Source organism: Osmia bicornis, unplaced genomic scaffold (genome assembly GCF_907164935.1).
Source record: "Osmia bicornis bicornis unplaced genomic scaffold, iOsmBic2.1, whole genome shotgun sequence".
Lineage (NCBI taxonomy): Eukaryota > Metazoa > Arthropoda > Insecta > Hymenoptera > Megachilidae > Osmia > Osmia bicornis.
The window spans coordinates 3,250,141-3,277,882 of record NW_025791458.1 but is presented as its reverse complement, the minus strand read 5'-3'; the positions used below and the strand labels follow the sequence as shown (position 1 = coordinate 3,277,882).

Sequence of the window (27,742 nt, the reverse complement as noted above, 5' to 3'; positions counted from 1 at the left end):
AGAAGAAGACCAACTAACCACACATAAAATAACACAACCAAGAGTGATCAGCAACCTACCAGTCACATCAAAAATAGTAGAGACAACTGACCACCTCTGGATGAAGAAAGGGATTGTAATTGTATTCCTAAATGAAGAGGGAAAACCAATAGACAATCAATCAAGAGAATTTTTACAAAAAGAAAAAATAAAAATACACATACCTCAACAGGAAGAAATTATCATACATTTAAAAAAGAAGAATAAAGAAATATTTGGCCTAGTAACACAATCAAGAGAAGACCTACCTAAAACACTAAAAATACTTTATCAAGAATTCCATAAAAGACAAATTCAAGAATGCTCTATACCTGAATTAAAAGGATTACATAAACTCCTACAAGTAATTTTTGCAGAATCAAACATTTCCATCACATTATGTAAAGGTACCATTATCACACCACCTAAAGAAGAAAGAATACAGATCATTAAAGAAAACCATGAAAGCCCAGTAGGAGGACATAAAGAAATAAAAAAGACTTACCATAGAATAAGAAATAATTATTATTGGAAAAACATGAAAAAGGAAATCACTGATTATATTAGAACCTGCATCAGTTGTCAAAAAGTAAAATTAGTAAGGATGAAAAACAAAGAACCTATGGTCATCACTGACACCCCTATTGATGCATTTGACAAAGTATCTTTAGACATATTAGGACCACTACCAATTACTACATCAGGAAATAGTTATATACTCACCATCCAGGACAATTTAACCAAATATTCAGCTGCAATACCTTTAATATCAACCACATCTGAAGAAGTAGCAAAAGCTTTTTCAGAACACTTTATATGCAAATTTGGTAGTCCAAAAGCCATACTTACAGACCAGGGTACATGTTTTACTGGTTCATTAATGAAGAAATTAGCCAAAGCATTCCAAATCAAAACATACAGGACATCTTCATTCCATCCTCAATCAAATGGATCACTAGAAAGAAGTCATCATGTTTTAATAGAATATTTAAAACATTATATTTCAAAGGAAAAACATTGGGATGAATGGTTACCACAAGCAATGTTCTCCTATAACACCAGCATCCACGAAGGAACGAAATTTACACCACATGAATTAATTTTCGGAAAGAAAGCTCGACAACCATCAAGTATCAAACCGATTGATAGTTTAAAAACATATCCCGATTATATCGAAAAACTAATTCAAACACTGCACAACTTACGAGAAATAGCAAAATCGAATTTGGAAAAAGAGAAACACAGACAAAAACACTATTATGACAGAAAAATTCGACCAATAAATTACGAAACAGGCGAAAAAGTTATGCTATTAAACCCGCCTAGAAGAAACAAATTTGAAAAAGAATACACTGGACCATACACTATACTTCGAAACATAGAATTGGCAATAGGAACCAATAAAAAGCGCATCGTTCATAAAGATAGGCTAAAGAGGGCCTATCTACCAATCAGCAACATAGATCAAACGTGGAAATCGATGCAAAAATCAACTAGGTTCATGAACACGCGCATGCGCACTAACGAAAATCTAAAAAACCGTTGGAAGCAAGTGGAAGCACTCTAAAAAGAACACCACTGTACTATACGAACTACAGCCACCAAGTGTAACGGAGAGAAAATTTCTCAAAGGAAAGTTATAAGAAAAGAGTGTGAATTGTTAAGAAAGAAAAAAATTACGAAGACAAAAGAAACAATACGTCTGGACACACCAACGGTAAACGCAATGTGCATCAGGGACACGATCCCAGCGTTCATATATATTTTTAACCCTACAATGGGTAGGATGTGCCTCCGGTGCGCATTAAATGCACACCCTGAAGTCCAGGAGCAATGGATGCACATTGGCAAGCATCACTTTGTACAACAAGAAATGGCTATCAAATATTCTGTCTGCATAGCATGCAGACAAGAATTTGCAAATTACCAACCAACAATAGCATGCTCCACCTGCCAACAAGCCATTGTGCAAATGGATGATGAGCAACGAGAAGCCTTCCACGCAGGAATAATCCTCCCAGCCAACGAACCAGATATATTTTATTTAAAGGCAATGTTTGATTAAAAATAAAAAAAAAAAATAAATAAATAAATAAATATATAAAAATAAGGAAAAAAAAAATATATATATATATTAAATAAAAACTCTAATCTTAATTTTAACAAAGTGTTTTATTCATTAAACCGATAACCGCCATTATGGTCTTTCCTGGAAGAGGAAAGACAGAGAAAGAAGGTTAAAGAAGGAAAGAAGGCGTAAAGCGCCACCTACGCAAACGCCATATTTGATTTTAAAAATTTCTAACTACAAAAATGACACGACGTGCAGGAAAAAGACAGCAATTAAAACGTTTAAGAAAAGCCTTGAAGAAACTAAACGAGGTACAAGTATCCTTTTATTTATTCAATAATTTTTACTAACTATTCTTAAGGGGGTAGACACAGTACGTGACGTCACCGATTCGGGACGTCGGTATTACAGTAGTTTTTTCGTTGGGCCTGGTGGAGCCACTTGCGTGTTTTGTTACGAACTTGAAAGGTTTAATTCTCAGCTAGCGTGCGCGCAACACGATCTAGGAAGGCAACAGCGCCTCAAGTATTTTTACAAACACATTCAAACGCTCATCTCGCCAGAGGCATCGCCACGATACGCCTGAAGAACGAAAGCGAAACATTGGGGCGCGTTTAGAGTGAGATGTACGGTGATCATGCTATCCTTCTTTCAACCCAAATGATAGAATTGTCACGCTCCGATAAATTCTGACTGACCAAACGCGTGGATTTTACATAGCACACCGTAGCACTCCTCGCTGCTGAAAAATATATGCCTGCTCCGAAGGAACGGGCAATCTGAGAATTATTTTTAGAAGAAGTTATTAACTTTTTTAAATAAATGTTTTTTAATTAATAAAAGTATACAGGATACGTCATGCAATTGGGACGGGTTATATCTTGAATTTGGCAAGAGATAGGAAAAAGCTGTTTATGTAAAAGTTCAATGGTATGATAATGTATATTGTTCTGTGATTTCATTTTCTTCGTGAATGCAACGATGCACTCAAAAAATGCAAATCCACTTTTTATTTAAATGGATTGCATTTTTTTTTACTTGTGTCAACTCCTTGAAATATTCTGCATAAAAAAGTACTATGGTACTATTAGAACTAATAAATGGAGGGACCTTGCGTCTATACAGTAAAAGTCGAATATGTGCAACAATTCATATATGTATTCAGCCGAGGTGTCGAATCTCGGATTATATGCGATCGCCAGCCAAGCGTGAACGTAGAAAGGGACAGACAGTGGAGGAGAGAGCGAGAGGTCCAATGATCAAAGGAAAGAGCCGAAACATATCGGTGTGACTAATACTAATTCAATTATAAAACTTTTTTATTTTTGACTTTTTTTAAATGAAATTTTTACTAGCGCATTGGTGAAATTTTTCTGATTAAAATGATACCAAACACGATATAGTTTGAATGAGGCGAGGTTTGTTATGGGGCGCTGTGAAAAATCCAGGCGGACGGCAGTCAAATCTTACAATTAGAGAAAAGGGACAATCTCAACATGCAGAATGAGAGAAGGACAGCATGACTGTAGTGCGTCTCACTCAGCGTTCGGGCGATGTTGCCTTTTTCGCTTGCCTTCGCAGCACAGTTCGAGTGACGTAATCAAGTTGACGCTTGATTCTGGCTACGATTCCAGATCGGCAGCCTTTCTACTTAGACGCCACCTTATAACTACTAGCTGAACTAAATTTGTCACGTAACTTGCTCTGTAGTATCCAGATAATGGCGGAACTCGTCTTTGGGAATGCTTTTACGGGAATCGGTTATTCGTCCTTATATGAGAAGATCTTGAGCTGAATAAGGGCTCATTCGAAAGAGGAAGGTTCAATGAAGGGGGCTCAACAAATCGTTTTAGTCACAAAACTGTTATAGTTACTTAAAATGTACTTGGATTCAGCGGGCGTATTTTCTCGATTTTTCCTCTACTTTGGACACTCATATTAATAGATATCAACACAATCTCTTTAAACCATCGGTTGAGCCCCCTGCATTGGACCTTCCTCTTTCGAATGAGCCCTCACCCAGCCCTATGTGTTCTCTTATAAGGACAAATAACCGATTCCCGTAAACCCATTAATAGGCCCATTTTTGCCGGTAATGTCACCTCGCTGCATTACCCGTGTCTACCCCCTTAAAATTCTCCAAAGACTCCAACACAGCAGAAACAAGAAACGGACACACCATGGAGGTTAACCCCCATCGATGTACCAGAAATAATTTGGAAAATCTATAAAAAAGCAGATAAAAAGGATCCAAGACGAAGACATGCGAAAATCATTAAATATTTCGGAAGACTGGCAGCATCCCCCAGAAACGACGAAGAAAGGTGTTTATGCAAATTCTGCTCCGAAAAACGATCGACAACCAAAGAGTCTCTTGAGGACAAGAGACCAACACAGGGGGAAGGCTGTTACATCCAGCAGGAAGAGGAATAAATAAGAAGAAGTTTAATAATTAATATTTATTAAAATATTTATTCATTTTTCGTTTTTTTTATAATTACAAACATGTAACAGTTCATTTTTATTTATTTTTTTTGTACTACATTGATTTAAATAATTATATTTGTAATTAACAACTAAACAGAATCTTATATTTATTAATATTTACGTTTAACAAAAATTTTATATACTTCAGAATATACGTCGATAATTCTACCGCGTCGATAAAAGATCGACACAGCGCGCGAAATAAATAGAGAGAGATAGCAATAGCGAATAGAAAGAGATAGGAACAAGCGCAGAGTAGAAAGAGACGGCAATAGCGCGTAGACAGAGATAGCGATACGCACGGAGTCACGTACGCACCGGTCAAAGTCCGAACACTTCCGATATCAAAACACAGGTAGAAAAAACTGCTACGTCAGCAGTTCTCCGGTATAAATACGAGCGTGCCGCGCAAAGATTTTTCACTTCGATTCTGATCGTAGTCCGAGACGGGTCTATGATACGATTTATATAGAATTCAGTAATCTTAGACTCTTTTGTCGGCAAAGCGGCAGAGGTTCCGCGTCAGACCCGGGGCGCTCAACTATCGGTTCGCAGCGGTTCTCCTACGTGTCAGGTTCGCACCCAAGCTTAACGAGCGAGCGAAAGCCGAAGCTCCTTGGATGCGGCCTATCAGTACACTGGCTCTAGAGCGACGATACCATTTTGCAGAGTTCGCTAGAAAGCAGAAGCTCCTTGGATGCGGCCTGTTCATTGACGGCTAAGTTGCCCAGAAACCGAACTGCGGCCGAACGAGCCAACTCCTACAGCGTCGGAACGGATCTTGGCCAATTTCCCGACAATTCATTCAAATCATTTATATTATATTAAATTATATTAAATTATAAATTCAAGTTTTATAATCGTATCTAGAACCGCGTTCACTAATCAATTTATTTACTCTGTATTTTTATTTTAGGTTGAATTATTTTTGTAATAATCTAATTTTCTTTTATTGTGTTCCAATTTAGGCACAAACACGATTGTTAGTTTCTTTGTATTTTTCAATCCAGGGCGTACTCATTGTACACTACTAATATTATTATTTTCTTTTTGTATTTTAACACAGGGCGCAACATTTGTTAATTAACTACATTAATTCAATTCAATATTTAATTACTTCAATTCATTATTTAAATTCAATATTTAATCACGTTATTTAATTACGTTCAATATTCTTTAATATTGCTTACCTTCTTTTTTTATTTTATTTTTATATTATACACAAGACACCACATTTAATTTCTTGAATAAACACATACTTATTATTTGAGAAAGGAATCTAGCGTTGGATTTTACTCCTTTACCGCGTGCCACCCGAACCTATAATCCCTTCTTATAATTGATACATAATATATATATATCATAAAATACGAGTCGCCTTCTCATAGGGAACCGCTCTCCCTACGCGTCGGTGCAGTAGCGTGCTCGCGAATAATTCCGGGACGTTACAAGTGTATATTATTGATACTATTATCCTCAATTTTTTTCAGATTTTTGGCAGGGGTGCGCCATAGTTAAAAAAATTAAAAACCGATTTTTTCGCTGTTTTTTGCGTGTTAGAGTTACTTATTCGACGAATTTTCATCTGTTAATTATCAAATACATGGTATATACACTGTTCAATGCTTTTACATACAGTGGAATAGAATAGGAATTAAACTAAACAAACCTAATTGATAAAAGTTCGTTACATCCGTTATATTTCAAAAGATTGAAGGTATCTTCAACGGTGTCGGTGGTTCAGCGGTAAAGCGTCTGACTGCTAAACGGCTGGAGACTTCTTTTCATAGGTTCGAGTCCGCTCAGACTCAATCTTTTTTTTTTGTAAATACATTATTTCAAACTTATCCAATTTTTTCAAACTACTTATCCAGAATTGTTAAAGATAATGAAAAATATTAAACAATACTGTAACTGAGAAAATACATGACAAGAGAAACGGTAGAATAGAAAGTACTTCAAAATGGTATTTATGTACATTACAGATAAAAATACTAAAAAAATATTATTGAAACATTTGTAAACAAGTATATTAACGATTATCATGTAGGTAGAAGTTTGAAATAATGTATTTACAAAAAAAAAGATTGAGTCTGAGCGTACTCGAACCTACGAAAAGAATTCTCCAGCGGTTTAGCGGTCAGACGCTTTACCGCTGAACCACCGCCACCGTTGAAAATACCTTCAATCTTTTGAAATATAACGGACGTAACGAACTTTTATCATTTAGGTTTGTTTAGTTTAATTCCTATTCTATTCCCAGGATGCAAAAACATTGAACAGTGAATATACCATGTATTGGATAATTAACGGACGAAAATTCGTCGAATAAGTAACTCTAACACGCAAAAATCAGCGAAAAAATCGGTTTTTAATTTTTTTAACTATGACGCACCTCTGCCAAAAATCTGAAAAAAATTGAGGATAATAGTATCAATAATATACGCTTATAAAAAAAATATGATCGTGGGACCTCATCTCCTTCAATACAAAATCGCCATTTTTCAGAATTTCTCGACGTTTTTGATTTTTCACGGCTTCAGTTTTCAATATAAAAATCTGAGAAAATTCTGTAATATGTGCCTCACAAGTAGAAATGTCTCTGATTTTTTTCAGAATTTTTAAATGTCATTAAATAGGACAAATTTGCCAAAAACTTCGCAATCACATTTTTACCCGTAACTACCCTCCCAGATGAGATACAGGTGTTGCGTATCCGTCTTGGAAATTTCCTTATATGGTGTTACAAACCCTTCTCAAGAAATTTCCTTATATGGAATCGGATGTGTGCACCCGACACCAACCGTCTTCTAGAAAATTCGAGACCAACGCAAAGCAAGGGCGCGGTCCTACGGGTCACGTAGAGTCAGTCCCCACCACCCTTTTTACTCTAGTTTTTGAGTATAAAAAGGGTGGCGACAAGGGCACCTCGGGTCTAGTTGAAGTCTAGAATCAGTTCGATACACGTCAGTACGTTCTTTTCGGATAATCTCTGCAACGAGGAGACTCTGCGAGATCGGGTATTCAAGTCCCTTTCAAGCACTCACAGTAACTATACAGTACGTTGTCGGCTGTTAAGCATTATTATAATCGTTGTAATCCGCCCCCGTTTGCTCGTGTTCGTGAAAACCGAGAAGGATTAGATTCTTGCTTCGCGGAATCGAAACTAACTTTATTTATTCAACTCATTTCAAACGTGCAACCTAGAGTTCAATTCATTGAATACCGCGACAATTACACACAACAATTGTAAGGTCCGGAATAGAGAATAAACTCATACTAGTTTAATTTACATACTATTGTACAATTATATTTACTGTCCAGAAACCCACTAAGGTGTACCTTTACCGCTCGAGGTACATCAATCAAGTTACGAGACCTAATACTAACGCTTCCTGCGGCTCCCTACGTTAGCCATACGTAGGTTCGTCCGCATATCACTCTCCTGAGGCTCCCTACGTTAGCCATACGTAGGTTCGTCCTCCACTCTACACCTTTCCTGTGGCTCCCTACGTTAGCCATACGTAGGTTCGTCCACCATAGCCAACCTCCTGGAGCTCCCTACGTTAGCCATACGTAGGTTCGTCTCCACGTCTACTTCCTTAGGCTCCCAGTGTTAATAACAACACTGGTCAAGCCATTAACAATTACCATTTACCTAAATTAAGCCCCGGCTACGCAGCCGCCCCCTCCGGCTCGTAACAAAACTGGTGACAGCGGTGGGATCCACTGAATAAATATCCGTAAGGATACCGTGGATACAACTGGACTTGTATTATAATTGTTCTATAGGATTTTCGCGTTAAAATGCCAGAAACCAGGCTTTCGGCTGACGAAGTCGCGAATCTTACCTTAACAATGGCTAATTCTATGGCCTTGTTAACACAGCGTAATTGTATTCAATTCGCTACCGCGCCGATACCCACTTTCGATGGCGAGAATCCAGCTTTGTCGGTTTTCGCTCAGAGTGTAGAAAACGGGCTCGCGTTAATACCAGATACGTCGGAAACAGAGTATCTGAGTATCGTGTTGACTAAACTCACCGGTCCGGCGCGGATTAGTATCCAAGATAAACAATTCAACAATGTAACTCAATTGTTACAACATTTGAAAAAACGATACGCTCCTGGGAAGAACTTGGCGTATTTCCAAGCTGAGGTTTCGCGCCTTAAAATCCGTGAGGACGAATCACTAAGGAAGTACATCGACAGAGCCAGCAAACTTGCCCATGGATCTCGTATCGCGATCCGCGAGAGGTACACGACCAACGTGGATCAGCTCATCAAGGAGATGGAAATGGACATCTTGGAGAATTTCCTTGAGGGTTTACCGGAGCGTGTGGCCTGGAGAATCGCCGCTCTGGACAAAAAGATTAAAACTTTAGAAGAGGCGTACGAAGCTGTGTTACAAATTGAACGTCGCCTCAAGAACCGACGACAGATTCAGGAGAAGGCATCACCTAGTCGTCGTAGAGAAGAGGATTTTCTCAGCTGGAGACGTCCTCGAGAGAAGGAACACAGGCGTATGTACCCTCAGTCACCGTCACCCTATCGGCAAAGACCAAGGGATCGCAGCACATCTGGTTCCGAACCGGAGTTCGAAGAACGAGCTTCACGTGCAACAGCGTTGACTTTACGTAAGCATGATTATTCACGCTCTCCAAACCACTCACCGGAGGCGCCAAAATATGACGAGCCGTTCAACACCAAACACGATGTTTACGACTTTTATTGCGCAAACTGCAGTACGGTCGGACACGGTTGGAAGGATTGTGAAAAATCACCTCGCCGCGAAAGACCCCGATTCCAGTATCGAAGGGAGTCACGAGGGAATTTCTCACCTTTGAGGAAACCTTTAAACTCCAACAACGCTCACCCAAACGGCGAGGCGGTGAGCGTACGCAACGAAGATCGCCGGAAAATGGTCCGATTTGCAGACCAGAAACAGGAAGACGAATCAAGGAAGCACCAACCCCACGCATCAGGATCAAGGTTCCAGAACTGGAAAAAGGAACGGGAGAATTTCTAATTGATGGAGGAGCTTCTGTAAATCTGGTAGTTCTTCATGCTCTAGGAGAAAAGGCCGGAATCACATCGAAGGAAGGTCTTAAAATCGCTGGGCTCGCATCATCTACGATCCGAACCTTGGGAACTACCAGTTTGCAAATTAATGGATCTGCTACGGAATTTTACGTAGTAGAGGACTTGCCTATTTCCGCTGATGGACTCATAGGAAGCCCTTTTTTATTACAGGAAGGGGCTGAAATTTCCTATTACCATAAAACCTTGGTAACTCGTAACCAACCTATTAAACCTATATTCTTCAGTAACGCTGAGGAGATGGAACTGCATCCAGTATTGCCAATTAAACATAGATTGCCAGGACGCACAGCTCTCCAAATTGCAGTTCCAGTCGCAAATCCGGAGGTTATGGAAGGGTACCTAGCACGAATCAAGACTCCTGAACAGGTCTACATTGGAGAAGCAGCAGTCTGCAATCATGATGGAATTTGCTATGTCCTAGCCACAAACACCGGAGAAGACGAAATCGAAATCGACATTGAACCACAACGCATACATCCGTATGAGATTTTTGACTCATCAGATGACGATCCTATTCCTTCGTATCTAGCAAAGGAAACAAAGGAAGACAGAACTACACGTATCCAAGATCTTTTAAGGACCGATCATCTAAACTCTGAAGAACGACAACATGTGTTCAAAATTGTCAGGGAATTTTCTGATAGATTTTTCCTACCTGGAGATAACCTGGGCAAGGTTCCAAATTTTCATCACTCTATTTACACAACAGACGACATTCCGATTAATACTAGACAGTATCGGTACCCACCAGTACATCAGGAGGAGATACAACGACAGGTTGGAGCTCTGCTATCGCAGGGTATTATTAGACCATCCACCTCACCATACAATTCTCCTTTATGGATTGTACCGAAGAAACCGGACGCCGATGGTAACAAACGTTGGCGAATGGTAATCGACTTTCGTGCATTAAACGAAAAAACAACAGGCGACAAGTTTCCATTACCTAATATTCCAGAAATACTAGACAAGGTAGGCGGAGCAAAATACTTCTCAATATTTGATTTGGCAAATGGATTTCATCAGATTGAAATGAACCCAAAGGACAGACAGAAGACCGCGTTTACAACACCACATGGACATTTCGAGTTTGTGCGTATGCCTTTTGGTTTGAAGAACGCACCACCGACATTCCAACGCGTCATGAACCGGGTAACATCAGGCCTGGAAAACGTACTTGTGTTCATAGATGATATGATTGTTTTCTCTTCATCGCTGCGTGAACACGAAATTAAAGTTAAAAAACTATTCGATCGCCTCAGGGAATATGGACTTACTCTACAGACTAATAAATGCGAATTCCTACGCAAAGAGGTTGCCTATCTGGGACACATTTTGTCTGCTGACGGGGTTAAACCAGATCCTAGGAAACTTCACGCCGTAAAAAACTTTCCGATTCCAAAAACACAGAAGAATGTGCAACAGTTTCTGGGACTGACGGGATACTATCGCCGATTCATCAAGGATTACTCTCTAAAGGCAAAACCACTAGTTCAGCTGTTGGGAAAAGGAACCCCTTTCCAATGGACTGAAGAACAACAAGGGAGTTTTGAACTATTGTGTAAAGAACTCTGTACACAACCAATATTACAATATCCAGATTTTGAACGACCATTTGTTATCACGACGGATGCTTCGGATCATGCGATTGGGGCAGTTTTAAGCCAAGGGGAAATTGGACGAGACTTACCAATTGCATACGCTTCTCGAAGTTTGAATCCAGCCGAAAGAAATTATTCAGCAACGGAAAAGGAGTGTCTAGCCATGGTATACGCAGTACAGTATTTCCGACCATATGTCTTCGGACGAAGATTTACACTTGTCACGGATCATCGACCGCTGGTTTGGTTACATTCAGTTAAAGACCCCACTTCACGGCTAGTAAAATGGAAATTAAGACTCTTAGAGTACGAGTACGATGTTATTCACAAGCCTGGGAAAATAAACAAAAACGCAGACGCTTTATCCCGGAACCCTCCTACAGTCTGTCTCCCTTTGATTCCACGAGAAGACAAGGAGTTCAAAGTGCCAATACCAAACCCGGACCCTCAGCCGGATACCATTGGTCGACGCATCCATGAATTGCGACGAGATCGGGAGAAAAGACCAACATACACGGAAGATACCAGCAGTTCTGATGAAGCGACAATCACGCCTCAACCCCGATCAATTAGAAGAAGAAAAATACATCAAGATCCAACCGACAGGATCACACCAATCATAAAATCACCATTACCTACCCCTTCACAAAATCTGTTGGAACTACGGGATGATATCAACCTAACCTCTCCATTTATGCCAATAGCGCATTCCACTCAAACCGCTGGTCATTTCATACCAAGTCCAACCACTTCCGAGACTCCACAAAATACTGAAGATTTAATATCTTTCGACGAAGAGGAAAACAGTCAGACTACCATAAGGCCTGCGTCTACTGTCGTGGAACTACCTGACCCTCCTACACCACCAACAGACGGACCAGATGTTCAAGGTTTACAACCACCCCTACAACCTGCCAGACCGCAGACTCCACCGGGTACACAAATTCAAGAAAGCACTCCAATGCACTTTAGTAATACTCTGCCCATCTGCTATGAATCAGCAGCGGACTCATTATCATCACACCCAGAAGACTCATCATCGGAAGAAGAACAAGATGATCACGGCCGCTGTAAAATAATAAATTGCGAAGAAACGCTCATCACCACAAAGGGAAACTACGCACACTTGACATCCGCAGATTGCCAACTAATTGATCCTGGAGGAAGAATGCTTGTCGATGTTGGTTATCTCGGAAAGGAGGACCTCTGCAACAATAATCCAAAGAAAGGACAAGTCATTACCACATCCAGGCAAGAATTTCAAATCTTTACCGTTTTTGTTACACGGAATTTTTGGGAAGAAATCAAAGAAGAAGACGTCGTTTCGGCACTGCAAAACTTGAGAACCGCTCTCAGAGAAACCAGGACAACAAATATTCGACTGACTATAACCAGGAAGCAGGATCGACCTACCATTCAGAGATATCAAGCCCTGATTAATAAAGTATTTAAAGATACCAGCATAGAGATTACCCTATGCCTGGGAACAATAAGGTTACCATCTGAAAACATCCGAAAACAAATAATAGAGGAAGCCCATAGCAGTTTTTTAGGAGGACATAAAGGAGTAACAAAAACCTACAAACGTATAAGAGCAAAATATTCATGGCCAGGAATGAGAAATGATATTCAAGAGTTCATCAGGAAATGCAAAAGCTGTCAGGAACAGAAGTTAGTAAGAGCGAAAACTCGACAACCGATGCTAATCACAGACACACCATTGGAAGCGTTTGATAAAATCGCTCTAGACACTGTTGGACCACTCCCTGAGACTTCTGGGGGAAACCGCCACATCTTAACCATACAGGATAACTTGACCAAATATTGCATAGCCGTTGCACTACCAAACATCAAAGCTACAACCATAGCTGATGCGTTCGCGAGACATTTCATTTCAATTTTCGGAACACCTCGTGAAATTTTAACGGATAGAGGAACAAGCTTTATGGGAAAAGTCATGACGCACTTGGCAGAAATTTTCAAAATTAAACAAGTTACTACTTCAGGTTACAGACCACAAACCAATGGTTCTCTGGAGAGAAGTCATATCGTACTTATAGAATACTTAAAACATTACATGGATTCATACGAGGACTGGGACCTGTACCTACCTTTCGCAACGCTATCCTACAACACGTCAGTTCACGAAGCTACCAATTTCACCCCGCACGAGCTGATCTTTGGAAAACCAGCCCGACAACCAAGTTCTTTTCCAGAAGGAGAAGAATTGGATACTTATGGAACTTACCTCACTCATCTAATCACAAGACTGACTGAAACTCGCAATATAGCAGCAGATAATTTAAACACCGCAAAGGAACGATCCAAAAGATATTACGATAGACACGCAAGACCAGTTCAATTCAAAATTGGAGACTCAGCTTACGTATTAAAGGAACCAAGAAGCAAATTAGATCCACATTATGTCGGGCCATATGAAATAATAGACGTAACCGATTTAAACAATGTCGTCTTAAAAGCAGAAAATAATAAAATCATCACTAAACATCAAGATAAACTCAAAATCGCATATTCCGAATAACACAACCTCTATCCTTGCAGATAACAATCATGGATCGAATTACCACGCTACTGCTGTTCATCGGGTTGGCGATGAATTTGGACGCATCAGATGACGTTGGAATAACGACATTTGAACAGAACACGGGATTGTACTTTGAAAAATTACCACCTCTGAAGATCTACCATATTCAATGGCGTTTGGTTACCTCAATAGAAATCAAAAACTATCTTCGACACTGCTGGACGAACACCTGCACCAGATTGAAATGATTTGCAAGGATCATAACTTCACCAATTGCCCAAGCCAACTGTATGGACAACAATTGCGGGACAAGCTGGCGCAGACAGAAAGATACAGCGATCTCTTGAAGGCTTTTACGGGAGACATCCCCAAGGAACAATACCACAGGATTAGAATCAGAAGAAGCGCTCCTCTTTCTTTCATTGGAACAATTAGCAAGGTACTGTTTGGGACCCTCACAGAAGACGATGCTCACTATTACAACCAAGAATTGGATAAATTATACACCGGTCAAGGACAGATGGCTGAAATAATAGCAAATCAAACTTACATCATGCGTTCTGAATTCGACAACCTCCACGCACAACTCCTAAACACAACGTTAGAAGCTCACTTTATAATGAATGAGGTTATCACTCTGGGGAAAGAATTGCATAAAACTCAGACTGAAATCAAAGGAATGGAGATCAGGAACCTCTTGTTAGGGTGGACTGACCAACTGGACAAAGCCATTCAGGAATATCACTCAAGCCTGATCATCATCATAGATGCTATTCTTTTTGCTAAACAAGGGACTCTTCATCCGGCAATTTTGTCGCCACAACAGCTACTAGATGCAGCCAGGAAAATAATGGATTCTACCACTTATGAATTTCCCCTGACACCTACAGAAATACTTTCGGAACAATTCAGCGGAATTGCGAAATTTCATGTAACGTATACCAAAGGAAGAATACTATTTGAACTCATCGTCCCTCTACTGGATACTACAGTTTACGACCTGTATAAAGTACATTCGAGCCCAATAACCCAGGTAAAGGGTACAACAACGTTAACTGTTTTTATCAAACCTAGCACCCCATACCTCGCCGTAGCCATGAACGGCATAACATATGTCACTCCCGACGAAGAATATATCCGACAATGCTACAACCTCCACGGACACTACATCTGTCAAGCTACGATTCCAATAGCTTATCTGAGGAACAAACCAACCTGTGAGACGGAGCTCTTGAGCCAGACAACCATGGACAGCTGGAACATGTGCGACGTCCGCCTGACGCCAACCTTCAAGGACCTTTGGCAACCACTATTATATAAGCAAGATTGGTTGTTCTATGTGAAGGAAGGGAAAAAGATATATTTCTACTGTAGGGACCGGTCAGCTGGTTCACAATACATTCAGGGAACAGGGATCTTGAAATTAAAACCAGGCTGTACTGCAATAACGGATTCAACAAGAATTCGGGCATTGGATACAATCGAATCGAAAGAAGAATTCACTTACGCACCGACAATATCTTTAGATATAACAAGAATTTTGCCGGATTTTGGTGATCACCACGTGGAGGCAATCAAGCAGTTAACCAATTCAAACATTTCGCAAGCACAACCTACCAACAATTGGCCAAAAAACGAGGCGACCATTTCGCTAATGCAGCTAGAAGAAAAGGCACGGGCTCTTGCAGAACACCACAAAACCAGGAACCAGATACGCGTAGGAACTTACGCGGGTGGGAGTGTCGCAATCTTACTAATCATTATCGCTGTACTTTGTTTAGTCCTGTTATATCTCAAGTTCAAATACCAACCTAGCCCTGCTCCTGAAGGAATGGAGAATAGTTACCTAAGAAACAGAAGTTTAGAGGATACAGATGCTACCACAACCAATATGCAGCCACCGAGAGCTCCTTCAGTGGTTGTCCAAAACATAAACAAGCCTATTGCACGAATGTCCACTACTATAATATAAACAGGATCTAGGTATAAGAAGAGCGGAGACAACTCCACTCTTCCATAACGTAAAGATCCAGCATGGAATCGAGATACCAGCAAACGGAGCAGGGTGAAGGCCAAAGGACGATCGCAATACAAACGGGGCAAATGGGTAGTTGGCTCAAGGAGTACCGCACCGGGTCCATTAAAAGGTCACAGGGACCTTTCCAGCCAGGCAGCGGCAAGTTCAACCTTGGACGTGCCAGCCAGACACGAGACCCAAAGGCAATCGACCAGGGAACCTCAATGGCATTGCAACGAGGAAAGGAGAACCGACAACCTGCGGTGTCCTACATCTGGGAGAATGGGTTGCTCCTGGCCCAGATCACCGATGACAACATCACAACCTGGACGCCGGGTGATAGCCTGAGGAAACGCAGGAAACTGCGCCCAGGCACCCCTCCACCAACATGGGACCAGCCACTCCAAGGACCAGCATCCAACCGATCAACCAGCAACGGTGGCCATCAATCAAAAACTCCCTAAGCTAAGTCCCCACATATACACAATTACATACACGCACACCACACATCGCAATAGTTCAGTTCAAAAGTAATAGAATCATTTGGCAATTTTGGTGTACTCATCCGACTCCGAATGGTGAAAGCATCGTAACAAACGATGTTTCATCTTAGAGGGGAGATGTTGCGTATCCGTCTTGGAAATTTCCTTATATGGTGTTACAAACCCTTCTCAAGAAATTTCCTTATATGGAATCGGATGCGTGCACCCGACACCAACCGTCTTCTAGAAAATTCGAGACCAACGCAAAGCAAGGGCGCGGTCCTACGGGTCACGTAGAGTCAGTCCCCACCACCCTTTTTACTCTAGTTTTTGAGTATAAAAAGGGTGGCGACAAGGGCACCTCGGGTCTAGTTGAAGTCTAGAATCAGTTCGATACACGTCAGTACGTTCTTTTCGGATAATCTCTGCAACGAGGAGACTCTGCGAGATCGGGTATTCAAGTCCCTTTCAAGCACTCACAGTAACTATACAGTACGTTGTCGGCTGTTAAGCATTATTATAATCGTTGTAATCCGCCCCCGTTTGCTCGTGTTCGTGAAAACCGAGAAGGATTAGATTCTTGCTTCGCGGAATCGAAACTAACTTTATTTATTCAACTCATTTCAAACGTGCAACCTAGAGTTCAATTCATTGAATACCGCGACAATTACACACAACAATTGTAAGGTCCGGAATAGAGAATAAACTCATACTAGTTTAATTTACATACTATTGTACAATTATATTTACTGTCCAGAAACCCACTAAGGTGTACCTTTACCGCTCGAGGTACATCAATCAAGTTACGAGACCTAATACTAACGCTTCCTGCGGCTCCCTACGTTAGCCATACGTAGGTTCGTCCGCATATCACTCTCCTGAGGCTCCCTACGTTAGCCATACGTAGGTTCGTCCTCCACTCTACACCTTTCCTGTGGCTCCCTACGTTAGCCATACGTAGGTTCGTCCTCCACTCTACACCTTTCCTGTGGCTCCCTACGTTAGCCATACGTAGGTTCGTCCACCATAGCCAACTTCCTGGAGCTCCCTACGTTAGCCATACGTAGGTTCGTCTCCACGTCTACTTCCTTAGGCTCCCAGTGTTAATAACAACACTGGTCAAGCCATTAACAATTACCATTTACCTAAATTAAGCCCCGGCTACGCAGCCGCCCCCTCCGGCTCGTAACACAGGGTTCAAACTTGGCACAGACCGGTTTTTTTTATCACCTATCGAATGGTTCATAGCAAATCGAATTTGGTTTAGGGGCACTTTTGACCATCTTATCCGGTTATACCCTTTCTTAAGGAGGAATTTTGATTTTTATGTCTTCATCTAAGGCATTTATACGAGGATTGCTATTTATACAGGGTGCGAGGAAATAACGTGGACAAACATTTTCAGTCATAATTTTATTATAACATAAAATTTGAAAAAAATTTATATTTAGCAAGAATAACATGACTTGCCACTCAAACCGAAACGTATCTACTGAAAATCGGGTAATTTGTAAACGTTATATCTTGAAAACTAATTAAAATCGGGTGTATACATTAAATCTTAACGAATTCGTCTTGAAAAGCACTATCACATGATGTGAAAAAAAATATGTAGTTCCATTTAAAAAACGAAACTTGACCATCATATCTTTTAAACTAATAATATAAATAAATTTTCATTCACGCCAAAACATGGACCCCCATATAAACAATTTTTCCTATCATCAATAGTTACGAAATAAAACGTCTGTAACACTTTAGCGCGGACACTTTACACATCTGTAACGACCCAGAGTGAGTACGTCACTGCACCGACTTGTAGGGAGAGCGGTTCCCTTAGAAGGCGACTCGTAATCAAGGTGTTAAAGATTTTAGGTTCGTGTGGTGTGCGGTTAAGGAGTGAAATCCAAACACTAATGTGCTAGAAACTGAATGAAAATATGTTTATTCAAGAATGAAAGGTAAGTGAATATTGAAATATAATACAAAGTTGCTAGTATCACAATAAGTGCGGCTAGAATTAGGAATACAATAAGAAATATGTAATTAGTAGTTAATACTATATAAATAGAAATTAATAATTAGTAATGAATTATAGTAATTAATGAATATCGCGGAGCTGACTATAGGTACAGCTAACACTCTGAATAAAAACCAACTACTCTAAGTACTGGAAATTATTATCAAGAAGCAACTTGTACGGTACTTTCAGATATAAGCAGACTTTGACTACAGGTCGCAATCGGTTTCTGGACTGGCCAGAGCTGTGTTAAATACAGGCCGTTCAAGGAGCTCCGCTCCTCGCTAGCTCTTTATACTTGAGTATGGCTTAGCAAAAACACCTGGTTAACACGTTGCGCACCGTGAGTAGTCCGACTGCAGATCTGGAGTGACTTGTACTTGTTACTGAAAGGAATTTAATTTAGCGTCGGCTACTCTGTCGCTATATTCCTACCTAAGTGGATTAGCGTCGAGCAACCGCAGCTTTTCCTCTATCTTAAGAGTGGTAGCTGCCCTCGACCTAAGTCGAAGTCGAGCTGAGTATGGTCGAAACCAAACTGATTTTTCTTCGCGCTGCACGCCTCTATTTATACTCAGACTTTGCTGAGTCGGCGCTTTTTTTCAATATAGAATTCTTTGGGGTAGCTGGAATCCACATCACGCGATGGTCGAGCATCCCTACTTCCCAACTTACGCGGCCTCCCTACTCTGGGTCCTCACCCCACCGCGAGATCATCGGGGTTGCTAGCGCACACGCGGCTGCACGTCGACAACTTATCGATGATCTGTTTTATCGTCTGAATGTTTATCGACTTGGTTTAAGATTACGATTGATTTTTTTTAATTGGGGAACCGCTGGGACGTTACACATCGATTGGGAGTACAAATAAGATTCCGTCGTTTTTTTCTAAAGTTTGAGGCTTTATTACAAAATAATGGTTACAGATAAATTATTCAGTGTTACGTTGCGCGTGCGACGGCGCACAGTGGGGCGAATGAGTCATTTTTCGGTTATTTGATTATAATTTCCACATTTTTTATTGAAATTGCGTGAAAATTAATACAAGTAACGTATGATTAGTATACTTGCAGTATATGAAATCAAAATAATTTAAAATTTATTGAATAATAAAGTAAAAAATATACATGAAGAATAATTATAACATTCTAAAAAAAATCAAGTTTAATTTGATTATTTAGTGAGTTTTATGACCTAAAATTAATACACAAAATTGAAATCAATACTCTGATAAGCTGCCAAAAGTGATTAAACGTAATATTTAGAATATTGTTTTTGATAACAATAAAAAAAGAACGAAATAGAAATTTATCAAAAGAAATTAATATTTGAAATATTGTTCTAATTTTATTTTGTTTACTCTTAACACAGAATCAATAATTTGAAACAGATATGTGATATATGTATATGTCAGAAAGGGTATAGCAGGACAAGATGGTCAAAAGTGCCCTTGAGCCGAATTTGCTTCGCAATGCACCATTCGATAGTATATCCCAAAAAACAATGGTACACCAAGTTTCAACCCTGTACCTCAACCGGGAGGGTAGTTACAGGGTAAGAAAGAAAAAGTAGTTTTTGCCATATTTTCCCTATTTAGTGGCATTCGAAAAATCTGAAAAAATTCTAGAATATTCTAGCCATGTTTCTTTATGATTGTGAATTTTTTCAGATTTTTCGTCTGCAAATCCTAGGCGTGAAAAATCAAAAACGCAAAAAAAAGTCGAAAAATTGAGATTTCGGGTAGAAGCTTTCGAGATACTAGATTTTTACTTTTACAGTAGTTAGATATTAGCATGACTGGTGTCCTCAATTTTTTTCAGATTTTTCATTCTGGTGCGTCAAACCGAAAAAAATCAAAAACCGATATTTCCGACATATTTCGTGCGATAACATGAGAAATACTTTCAATTTTTACATTTCCTTTACACACTTAGTGCATTATGTGATTTCGAACACTTTTGCATTGGATGCAGCAAAATCTGAATGGAGAGAGTGAAGTTATTGTAAATAATTGAAAATTACGCACCTTATCCTTTAAAATATTAGAAAGCTTTTTCAACGTCGCCGATAGGTAAGTCGGTAAGGTGTCCAACTATGGAACCGCTGGAAACTTTTTTGTCTCGTGTTTGCGCCCCATGAATGTACAATTTTATTTTTTTTCATAACACAATTTTTTTTTAAATTATTAATTACATAAGAATACACAATATTCATTTAAAAACGTATGAACATAATTTTGAAATATTTTATTATTAAGGATACATAAAAATAAGTGATGCACTACTAATTTCCTGATTACGTATTGTTCTAATTACGGATAGCTCCCAATATTTTGTTAATTTAAAAGCCGCGTGGTTGTTGGTTTATGATGGATATTGAAAGCAATATATGTATTTTTTACCTTAACTGTACATATAGCCAAAGAGTCGGTTGTGTACCACTTATTTTTATGTATACTTAATAATAAAATATTACAAAATTATGTTCATACGTTATTAAATGAATATTATGTATTCTTATGTAATTAATAATTTAAAAAAAAAATTGTTTTATGAAAAAACATAAAATTGTACATTCATGGGGCGCGAACTCGAGACAAAAAAGTTTCCAGCGGTTCCATAGTCGGACACTTTACCGACTTACCTATCGGCGACGTTGAAAAAACTCTTTAATATTTTAAAGGATAAGGTGCGTAATTTTCAATTATTTACTATAACTTCACTCTCTCCATTCAGATGTTACTGCATCCAGTACAAAACTGTTAGAAATCACATAATGCACTAAGTGTGTAAAGGAAATGTAAAAATTGAAAGTATTTCTCATGTTATCGCACGAAATATGTCGGAAATATTGGTTTTTGATTTTTTTCGGTTTGACGCACCAGAATGAAAAATCTGAAAAAAATTGAGGACACCAGTCATGCTAATATCTAACTACTGTAAAAGTAAAAATCTAGTATCTCGAAAGCTTCTACCCGAAATCTCAATTTTTCGACTTTTTTTTGCGTTTTTGATTTTTCACGCCTAGAATTTGCAGACGAAAAATCTGAAAAAATTCACAATCATAAAGAAACATGGCTAGAATATTCTAGAATTTTTTCAGATTTTTTGAATGCCACTAAATAGGGAAAATATGGCAAAAATTACTTTTTCTTTCTTACCCTGTAACTACCCCCCCGGTTGAGGTACAGGGTTGAAACTTGGTGTACCATGGTTTTTTGGGATATGCTATCGAATGGTGCATTGCGAAGCAAATTCGGCTGAAGGGCACTTTTCACCATCTTATCCTGCTATACCCTTTGATTTTGAAAAAAAAACATATTTTTCAGATTTAAACAAATTTTCTGACGTAATTATAAAAGATATTGAAATTCTATTTACTCTGAAAGATTCTGTGGACTTTCCTGAATACAACGATACCTATCTTTAATGCATTATAAATGTTTAAGTATATTTAAACGGTCATTGAATGCGGAGGGACCCCGAATTGGCACCAACTTTTTAGGATATTTTTCAATTTATCTCAGAAAGTAGAGGTCTAGTGTAAAATCGAATTATACCACGCGATAGAGCAGATTTTTATCTTGTGAAACCACCCAGAGAAAGTTGCAACATCGGTTTTTTTATCAAGCCAGAAAGCCAAATAGCTTCGCGGGAGACGAAGCACCGACAGTGGCGCTCCGCGCCAGAGCCGATCCTCGGCATCCCGCTTAATGCAGTTAATATAGGCGGGACGTCGAGGATCGGTCCTGGCGCGGAGCGCCACTGTCGGTACTGCGTCTCACGCGAAGCTATTTGGCTTTCTGGCTTGATAAAAAAATCGATGTTGCAACTTTCTCTGGGTGGTTTCTCAAGATAAAAATCTGCTCTATCGCGTGGTATAATTCGATTTTACACTGGACCTCTACTTTCTGAGATAAATTGAAAAATATCCTAAAAAATTGGTGCCAATTCGGGGTCCCTCCGCATTCAATGATCGTTTAAATATACTTAAACATTTATAATGCATTAAAGATAGGTATCGTTGTATTCAGGAAAGTCCACAGAATCTTTCAGTGTAAATAGAATTTCAATTTCTTTTATAATTACGCCAGAAAATTTGTTTTAATCTGAAAAATATGTTTTTTTTTCAAAATCAAATTTCTCAAAAACTGTACGTATATGAGCAAAACGGTTTGCAGATGTGTAATCAGCATGCAAAGCACTATAAGAATCACCTAGTGGAGATCGGAACGCAAATTCACATTGTTAATGTACTAAAATCACCAACTTGATTCTCATTTTAATCTATATTCTATCTTTATTCTTCCTTCCAGTCAGAGTGCTCTCAAAGGAGTTGCACCTGCCCTCACTATCCTATTAGAGTGCGCTCAAGAAAGTTGCACCTGTCACTTTAACTCTACTCTTCCTGGTTTCGCTCAAGAAAGTCGCACCGGATTTCAACTCTAGCCAGAGTGCGCTCAAGAAAGTCGCACCGGCATCTCAACATAATATTCTACTTGCAATGAAGGGGAATCAAGTGAGTAATTAAACAATAGTATGACATATTCAATTTGTTTTTACATCTCCAATACGTGACGATCTTTGTAGGATAAACGCGGTCGTAAAGTCACTCGTCGTGGTGGTACCAAATAACGAGCTAGGACAGTTATTAAACGGCAGATTCAACTGGTACGAAAGGAGTTAGAGACTCGATTTCCACCATCCGGTCCATCAAGTCATCCGGGTGAACCGTGTTACTCACCTGTGTCGGAGGCTTCGACCATTTGCCTGGGTCTTCGCTCGCCGTAATTTATCGACTTAACCGAAGAACCAGAACCCAAATCGGTTAACGTAGCAGATACCAACGCGATTCCAAGTGACATCCTAAAACTTATACTTAACCTCTCAAAATAAAAGCTTTATACCCTGCTATCCTGGAGCATTTGCATTTAATTCAGTTTGCCCTTACCGAATCGAAAACCCTGCAGGCAATTCGTCCGCCAGGCTACTTCGACGATTCGGCGGACCCACCTTAAACAAAAACATCCTTCCTATTTATTCTCAAAAATTAACCTGAGTAACTTACCTACTCACTTCCCACGGCGCGTGCGTCCGAACCGCTCCGAATCCGCGTCCGTAACATAATTTATTGGTCTTATTCCAACGTTCTATTATCGATGCTTTCATTATGCTGTGCGTAAAGTGATGATTTATATCGTATTCTTTCATACGATTTCGGAATTCTGTATTATAAAATTCTTTTCTCTTATCCGTTTGAAGATTTTTCGGTTTTCTACCATCATTTAAAACGTTTAAAAATGCATTCGTAACGTTTTTTCCATTTTTCGTTTTCACTGCTACGGCCCAAGCGTATTTAGATAAGACATCGATGACGGTGAGTATGTAATTGTGGCCATTGTTGATTCGCGCATACCGTCGCATCTCTACGAGAACCGCTTGCCAGAGATCATCGTAACCCCGCACAATGACTCGTCTACGTCTAAAGCTACGTCTCGCTGGCGCGTGCAACTCGATGACCAGCTGCATCTTCTCGTCCGTGATATGATTGCTCTTCACCTTCTTTATGTTTGTAAACTAACATCATGCTTTACGAACGTGTCAATTTATAATCAACCCGGCTTCTCGAAGTTCTTCGATTATAGAAACGATCTCGTTGTCATGCCCCGTATGTCCTGCGGATTTCGAGGATACGAGAAGACGTAATCTATCGACGAGCTCATATGGGTCATTCTAGTGCACGTAGTCCACCGCGTTATCGTTAGCCATCATATCGAACGGTGTCAGATTACCTCCACGCTGCTCGCTCTTAAGCAATTTTGCAATGATATGTTTATACTTGTAACCATTGTTACTTTTCGCAAGCCCCGACGAGATATGGCTGCGTCTATGAGCGTTCGAAGACTTTAATATTTCCGCGTATTTGTGTAAATCAGCGTCGTTGTACAAGGTATCATCAGGCATTCTCATAAATAGTAATTCGTACAAACCAGTTGTTCCTCTGTGAGGGGGGCCCCTAATTAGAATCAGCACGATACCTTCTGACACTCGCGGTAGCCCATCCTGTATCTCCTAACTTAAGTTCCACGAATGCCTCGTCGGCATAAAGAAACCACCGTGCGACAGGAAGATGCATCAAGAAATAAAGTTCAGTTATCATACAGACTCCGTCGGGTGTGGTTTTCTTTAATACCTTCCTTCTCGCCGTCACACCTCTGTACCTCACTCCATTAATAATCACATCGTCGTTTTTGTTTACGTCGAAAACTGAACTTCCAAGCATTAATTTGTTGCGTTGTACGTATACTCCATACACGACATCTATCTTCTTCTCACGATCGGTAAAGAGTAATTGAATGTATTTAGCTGCCAACGGTCCCAAATTTTCCGTGAAATGGCTACGTATGTTTTCGCTAGGCTTGTCCAAAATTCGCTGCATAGAAACATTAAGATTCTCGTCGCTGTCGCCGTACGTTTCAACGGCATGTATCGATTCTTCACGATGAAAATCGGGACGATCTTTCGTCACATCCACCACTCCAAGATGTACCAGGTTCGGAATAAATGCGCGCTCTTGCAGTTTGTGTGCTTTGAGGGTTAAGAAAAGGAGTTGACGTCAATTTTTGCGGTTCTTTAATATTCAAAGTTGGGAATGCCGACTCGGATTTTATATCGATCGTGTCTGAATGTGGCGATACCGCTGACATATTCTCAATAATTCGTTCCAACGGTTCAACCACGGGTCTCAATCGTTTTTCGATGACTCTCTCTTTGTCGATGCTCTCCGATTTGAGAGCTCTGCGTTTTTTGCGTATAGCATCGCTTGTTTTAGCTATATCATTCGCAACTTTACTCGATTCTTTAACCCTTTTAGTGCCGGGCGAAATAGAGGTGCCTATGCGAGAAAAACCGGCCGAATTTCACAGTTTTACAAATTTATTTTGAGATAGAGTTCTCCCGCAATGCGAATAGTAAAGCGCTACGAGGCGCGGACCGATATATCGGCTCTGGCACTTCTCGCCAGTGTAGCAGGAACCGATATATCGGCTCCCGGCACTCAAAGGGTTAATATTACTATTATCCATTGCAAAGAGAAGACGTCTACTCGCTAAGCGTTCTATCGAAGGACTAATTGTTTCAGAAAACGGCAAATTCGTTAAATCCTTTTCTGTAACGGCCATGTGCCATCGAGCTGTCCTTGTCGATTATTACGAAACCATATTTCTGTTCCCAACACTGTGCGCACAATTTACAAAAATTTTCGTACGACATGTCTGTATTTACATGATCATTATAAATGTGGTGTAGATTCGTGCCATCTTGTTTGAACACGATCAAAAGGTTGGCATTGTCGCGAATTAGGTGTTTCGGTATTCTCGCGTAAGTCTGAAAGAGATAAAAACAGTCCACGCGCGAGTGTCTGCCCATAGCGAAATATTCTCTTATCACGTCTTGCTTGTCGCATGCAACGTCATCGAATATAAACACCGAATCTGGCAGCGCCTCGTTCGGTGGCACGACTTCGGCATTATTTGAAAATGAAAAGTATCCGATTTCAGAAACGTTTGTCAAAATTCGTTCGAGATATTTGTACTTTGGTTGTTGCAATGATTTTGACTATACATATACGTTATTGAATCTTACACCATTCGGGCTCTCGATCTGACTGATTACGACGTTCGTTTTACCGCAGTTCGGTGGACCGCAAATTATACCACGTATCGTATTCGGCAAGAGGGGTCCGTGTCGTCGCCGACGATCGTCCATGTGTGTTGTCCTCTCGTCTAAATCGAGAATAAGGATAGACAGGGGCTGCTTTGCGAAACGCATATCGTCTATACATATAATAACCATATATTTAATGATTCAGCCTCTTTATAGGTTGCGGAAAAGCTGCTTGTCCGCGTCGTGAACGCGCTTTAACCGCGGCCGTAGACGAGCTTTAATCGCGATTAACCCTTTTTCTCCGCGGCCATAACGCGCTTTAACCGCGATTAACCCTTTTTCTCCGCGGCGCGCGGCGCGGCGGGCACGCGGAATGCAATTCGTGACCGAGCCATCAAATACGCATCCAAGCAACAACGTGACCGAAAGTCTGTCTCGACGATGCTCGCTCAATCTGTATCAGATTGCACATCGACACGTGTCTACCTGTAAACATGGATTTCACCCTACCCCCCTCATGTTAACCGCGTCAGCAAGCCGTCAAAGAGGCATCCAAGCAAAACGTGACCAAAAGTCTGTCTCGACGATGCTCTCTCTATCTGTACCAGATTGCACATCGACACGTGTCTGCATGTAAACATGAATTTCACCTTACTCCCTCATGTCTTTGAAATAGAAGAACATTCCTTTTTAACCGACTTCGAAAAGGAGGAGGTTTCTCAATTCGATCAGTATGTATGTTTTTTTTTTTTTTTGTGTTCACCGATTACTCCGAGGTGGATGTACCAATCGGAACGAAACCTTTTACATCTCGTAGGATATGTCTTCCGGTTGGTCCCATTGAAAAAAAAATTTTCATTTTTTCATTGTTATTGCAAAATACAGGAAGTTTTTAATGTCAAAATTGGACGATTTCAATGACCTTTTAATATGTTGTCGGGGATATGATTCTGAACAACTTTTTTATTATGCATAATTAACGGAAAGCTTTAGTTTCCGAGATATTCGTAAAAAACTATTGTTACTACTACATTGAATTCTACGTATGCCTACGTGTCTCTACCGGTGTATGAGTCAGCATACTGTTGTGCCCTCAGGCGATTTTTAGGGATTTTGGGTTCTGGAGCGGTTGAAGAATTTGTATTCACCGGTGTCCGAGTAACAGTCGAGTGTTTATTGCCAAAACGAACTTCTTACAATCTGCTCTTTTACAATTGTTCGTTCTTTTATATCGTATCGCGTTGCGTGTGGATGACCAAAAAAGGTCGTGCTGCCCGGCGCGTGCTCTGCTAGCTTGCAGAGTTTCGCTATCGGTATGTACTGCTGATTCGGACATTCTTTAGCCGGGCGATGGTCGTACGATGACCCTTATGCTCGTTGCCGGGCACAACAATACAGTCGTCGATTCTCTACTGTTTCTATACACATATCGCGTCGACCGAAATCCAGTGTGCATATACATATAATAATAACTATTGTTATTGCATAATCCGATTCTATACCGCTACTATATAAGGAATACACCGATTGCGATGAAACTTTTCACATCTCGTACATCTTTCCACCATAATTTCATTTACCAAAGTGTATGTAACTTCTTATTGTTAATAACTATCGTTATTGCAAAAAAACCTATTCTTTAGGGTTGTTCTGCAAGGAATGTAGCGAGCGCGATTTTTCAAACTTGTCTCTGCAAGTAAACTTCGTCAGTTTCTTTACTAATTGGTCGCTAATA

At 40.0% G+C, this 27,742-nt stretch overlaps 1 protein-coding gene across 1 annotated transcript; it reads left to right on the top strand.

Moving 5' to 3' along the window:
* The first annotated feature begins 8,434 nt into the window (after nucleotides 1–8,434).
* Nucleotides 8,435–10,967, top strand: LOC123989195. Its single transcript, XM_046289895.1, has 4 exons — nucleotides 8,435–9,325; nucleotides 9,829–10,569; nucleotides 10,705–10,830; nucleotides 10,941–10,967. The coding sequence occupies exons 1-4, from the start codon at nucleotides 8,435–8,437 to the stop codon at nucleotides 10,965–10,967; spliced, it is 1,785 nt and encodes a 594-aa protein (XP_046145851.1).
* Nucleotides 10,968–27,742: the final 16,775 nt, after the last annotated feature.

Bases quoted from the DNA above. Each gene is read 5' to 3' on its own strand.
- LOC123989195 (XM_046289895.1), top strand. From the start codon at position 8,435: ATGGCTAATTCTATGGCCTTGTTAACACAGCGTAATTGTATTCAATTC. The intron at 9,326-9,828 runs GTCGGACACGGT...TTTTTATTACAG, and splicing joins ATTGCGCAAACTGCAGTACG to GAAGGGGCTGAAATTTCCTA. The intron at 10,831-10,940 runs GTAACATCAGGC...CGATCGCCTCAG, and splicing joins TCCAACGCGTCATGAACCGG to GGAATATGGACTTACTCTAC.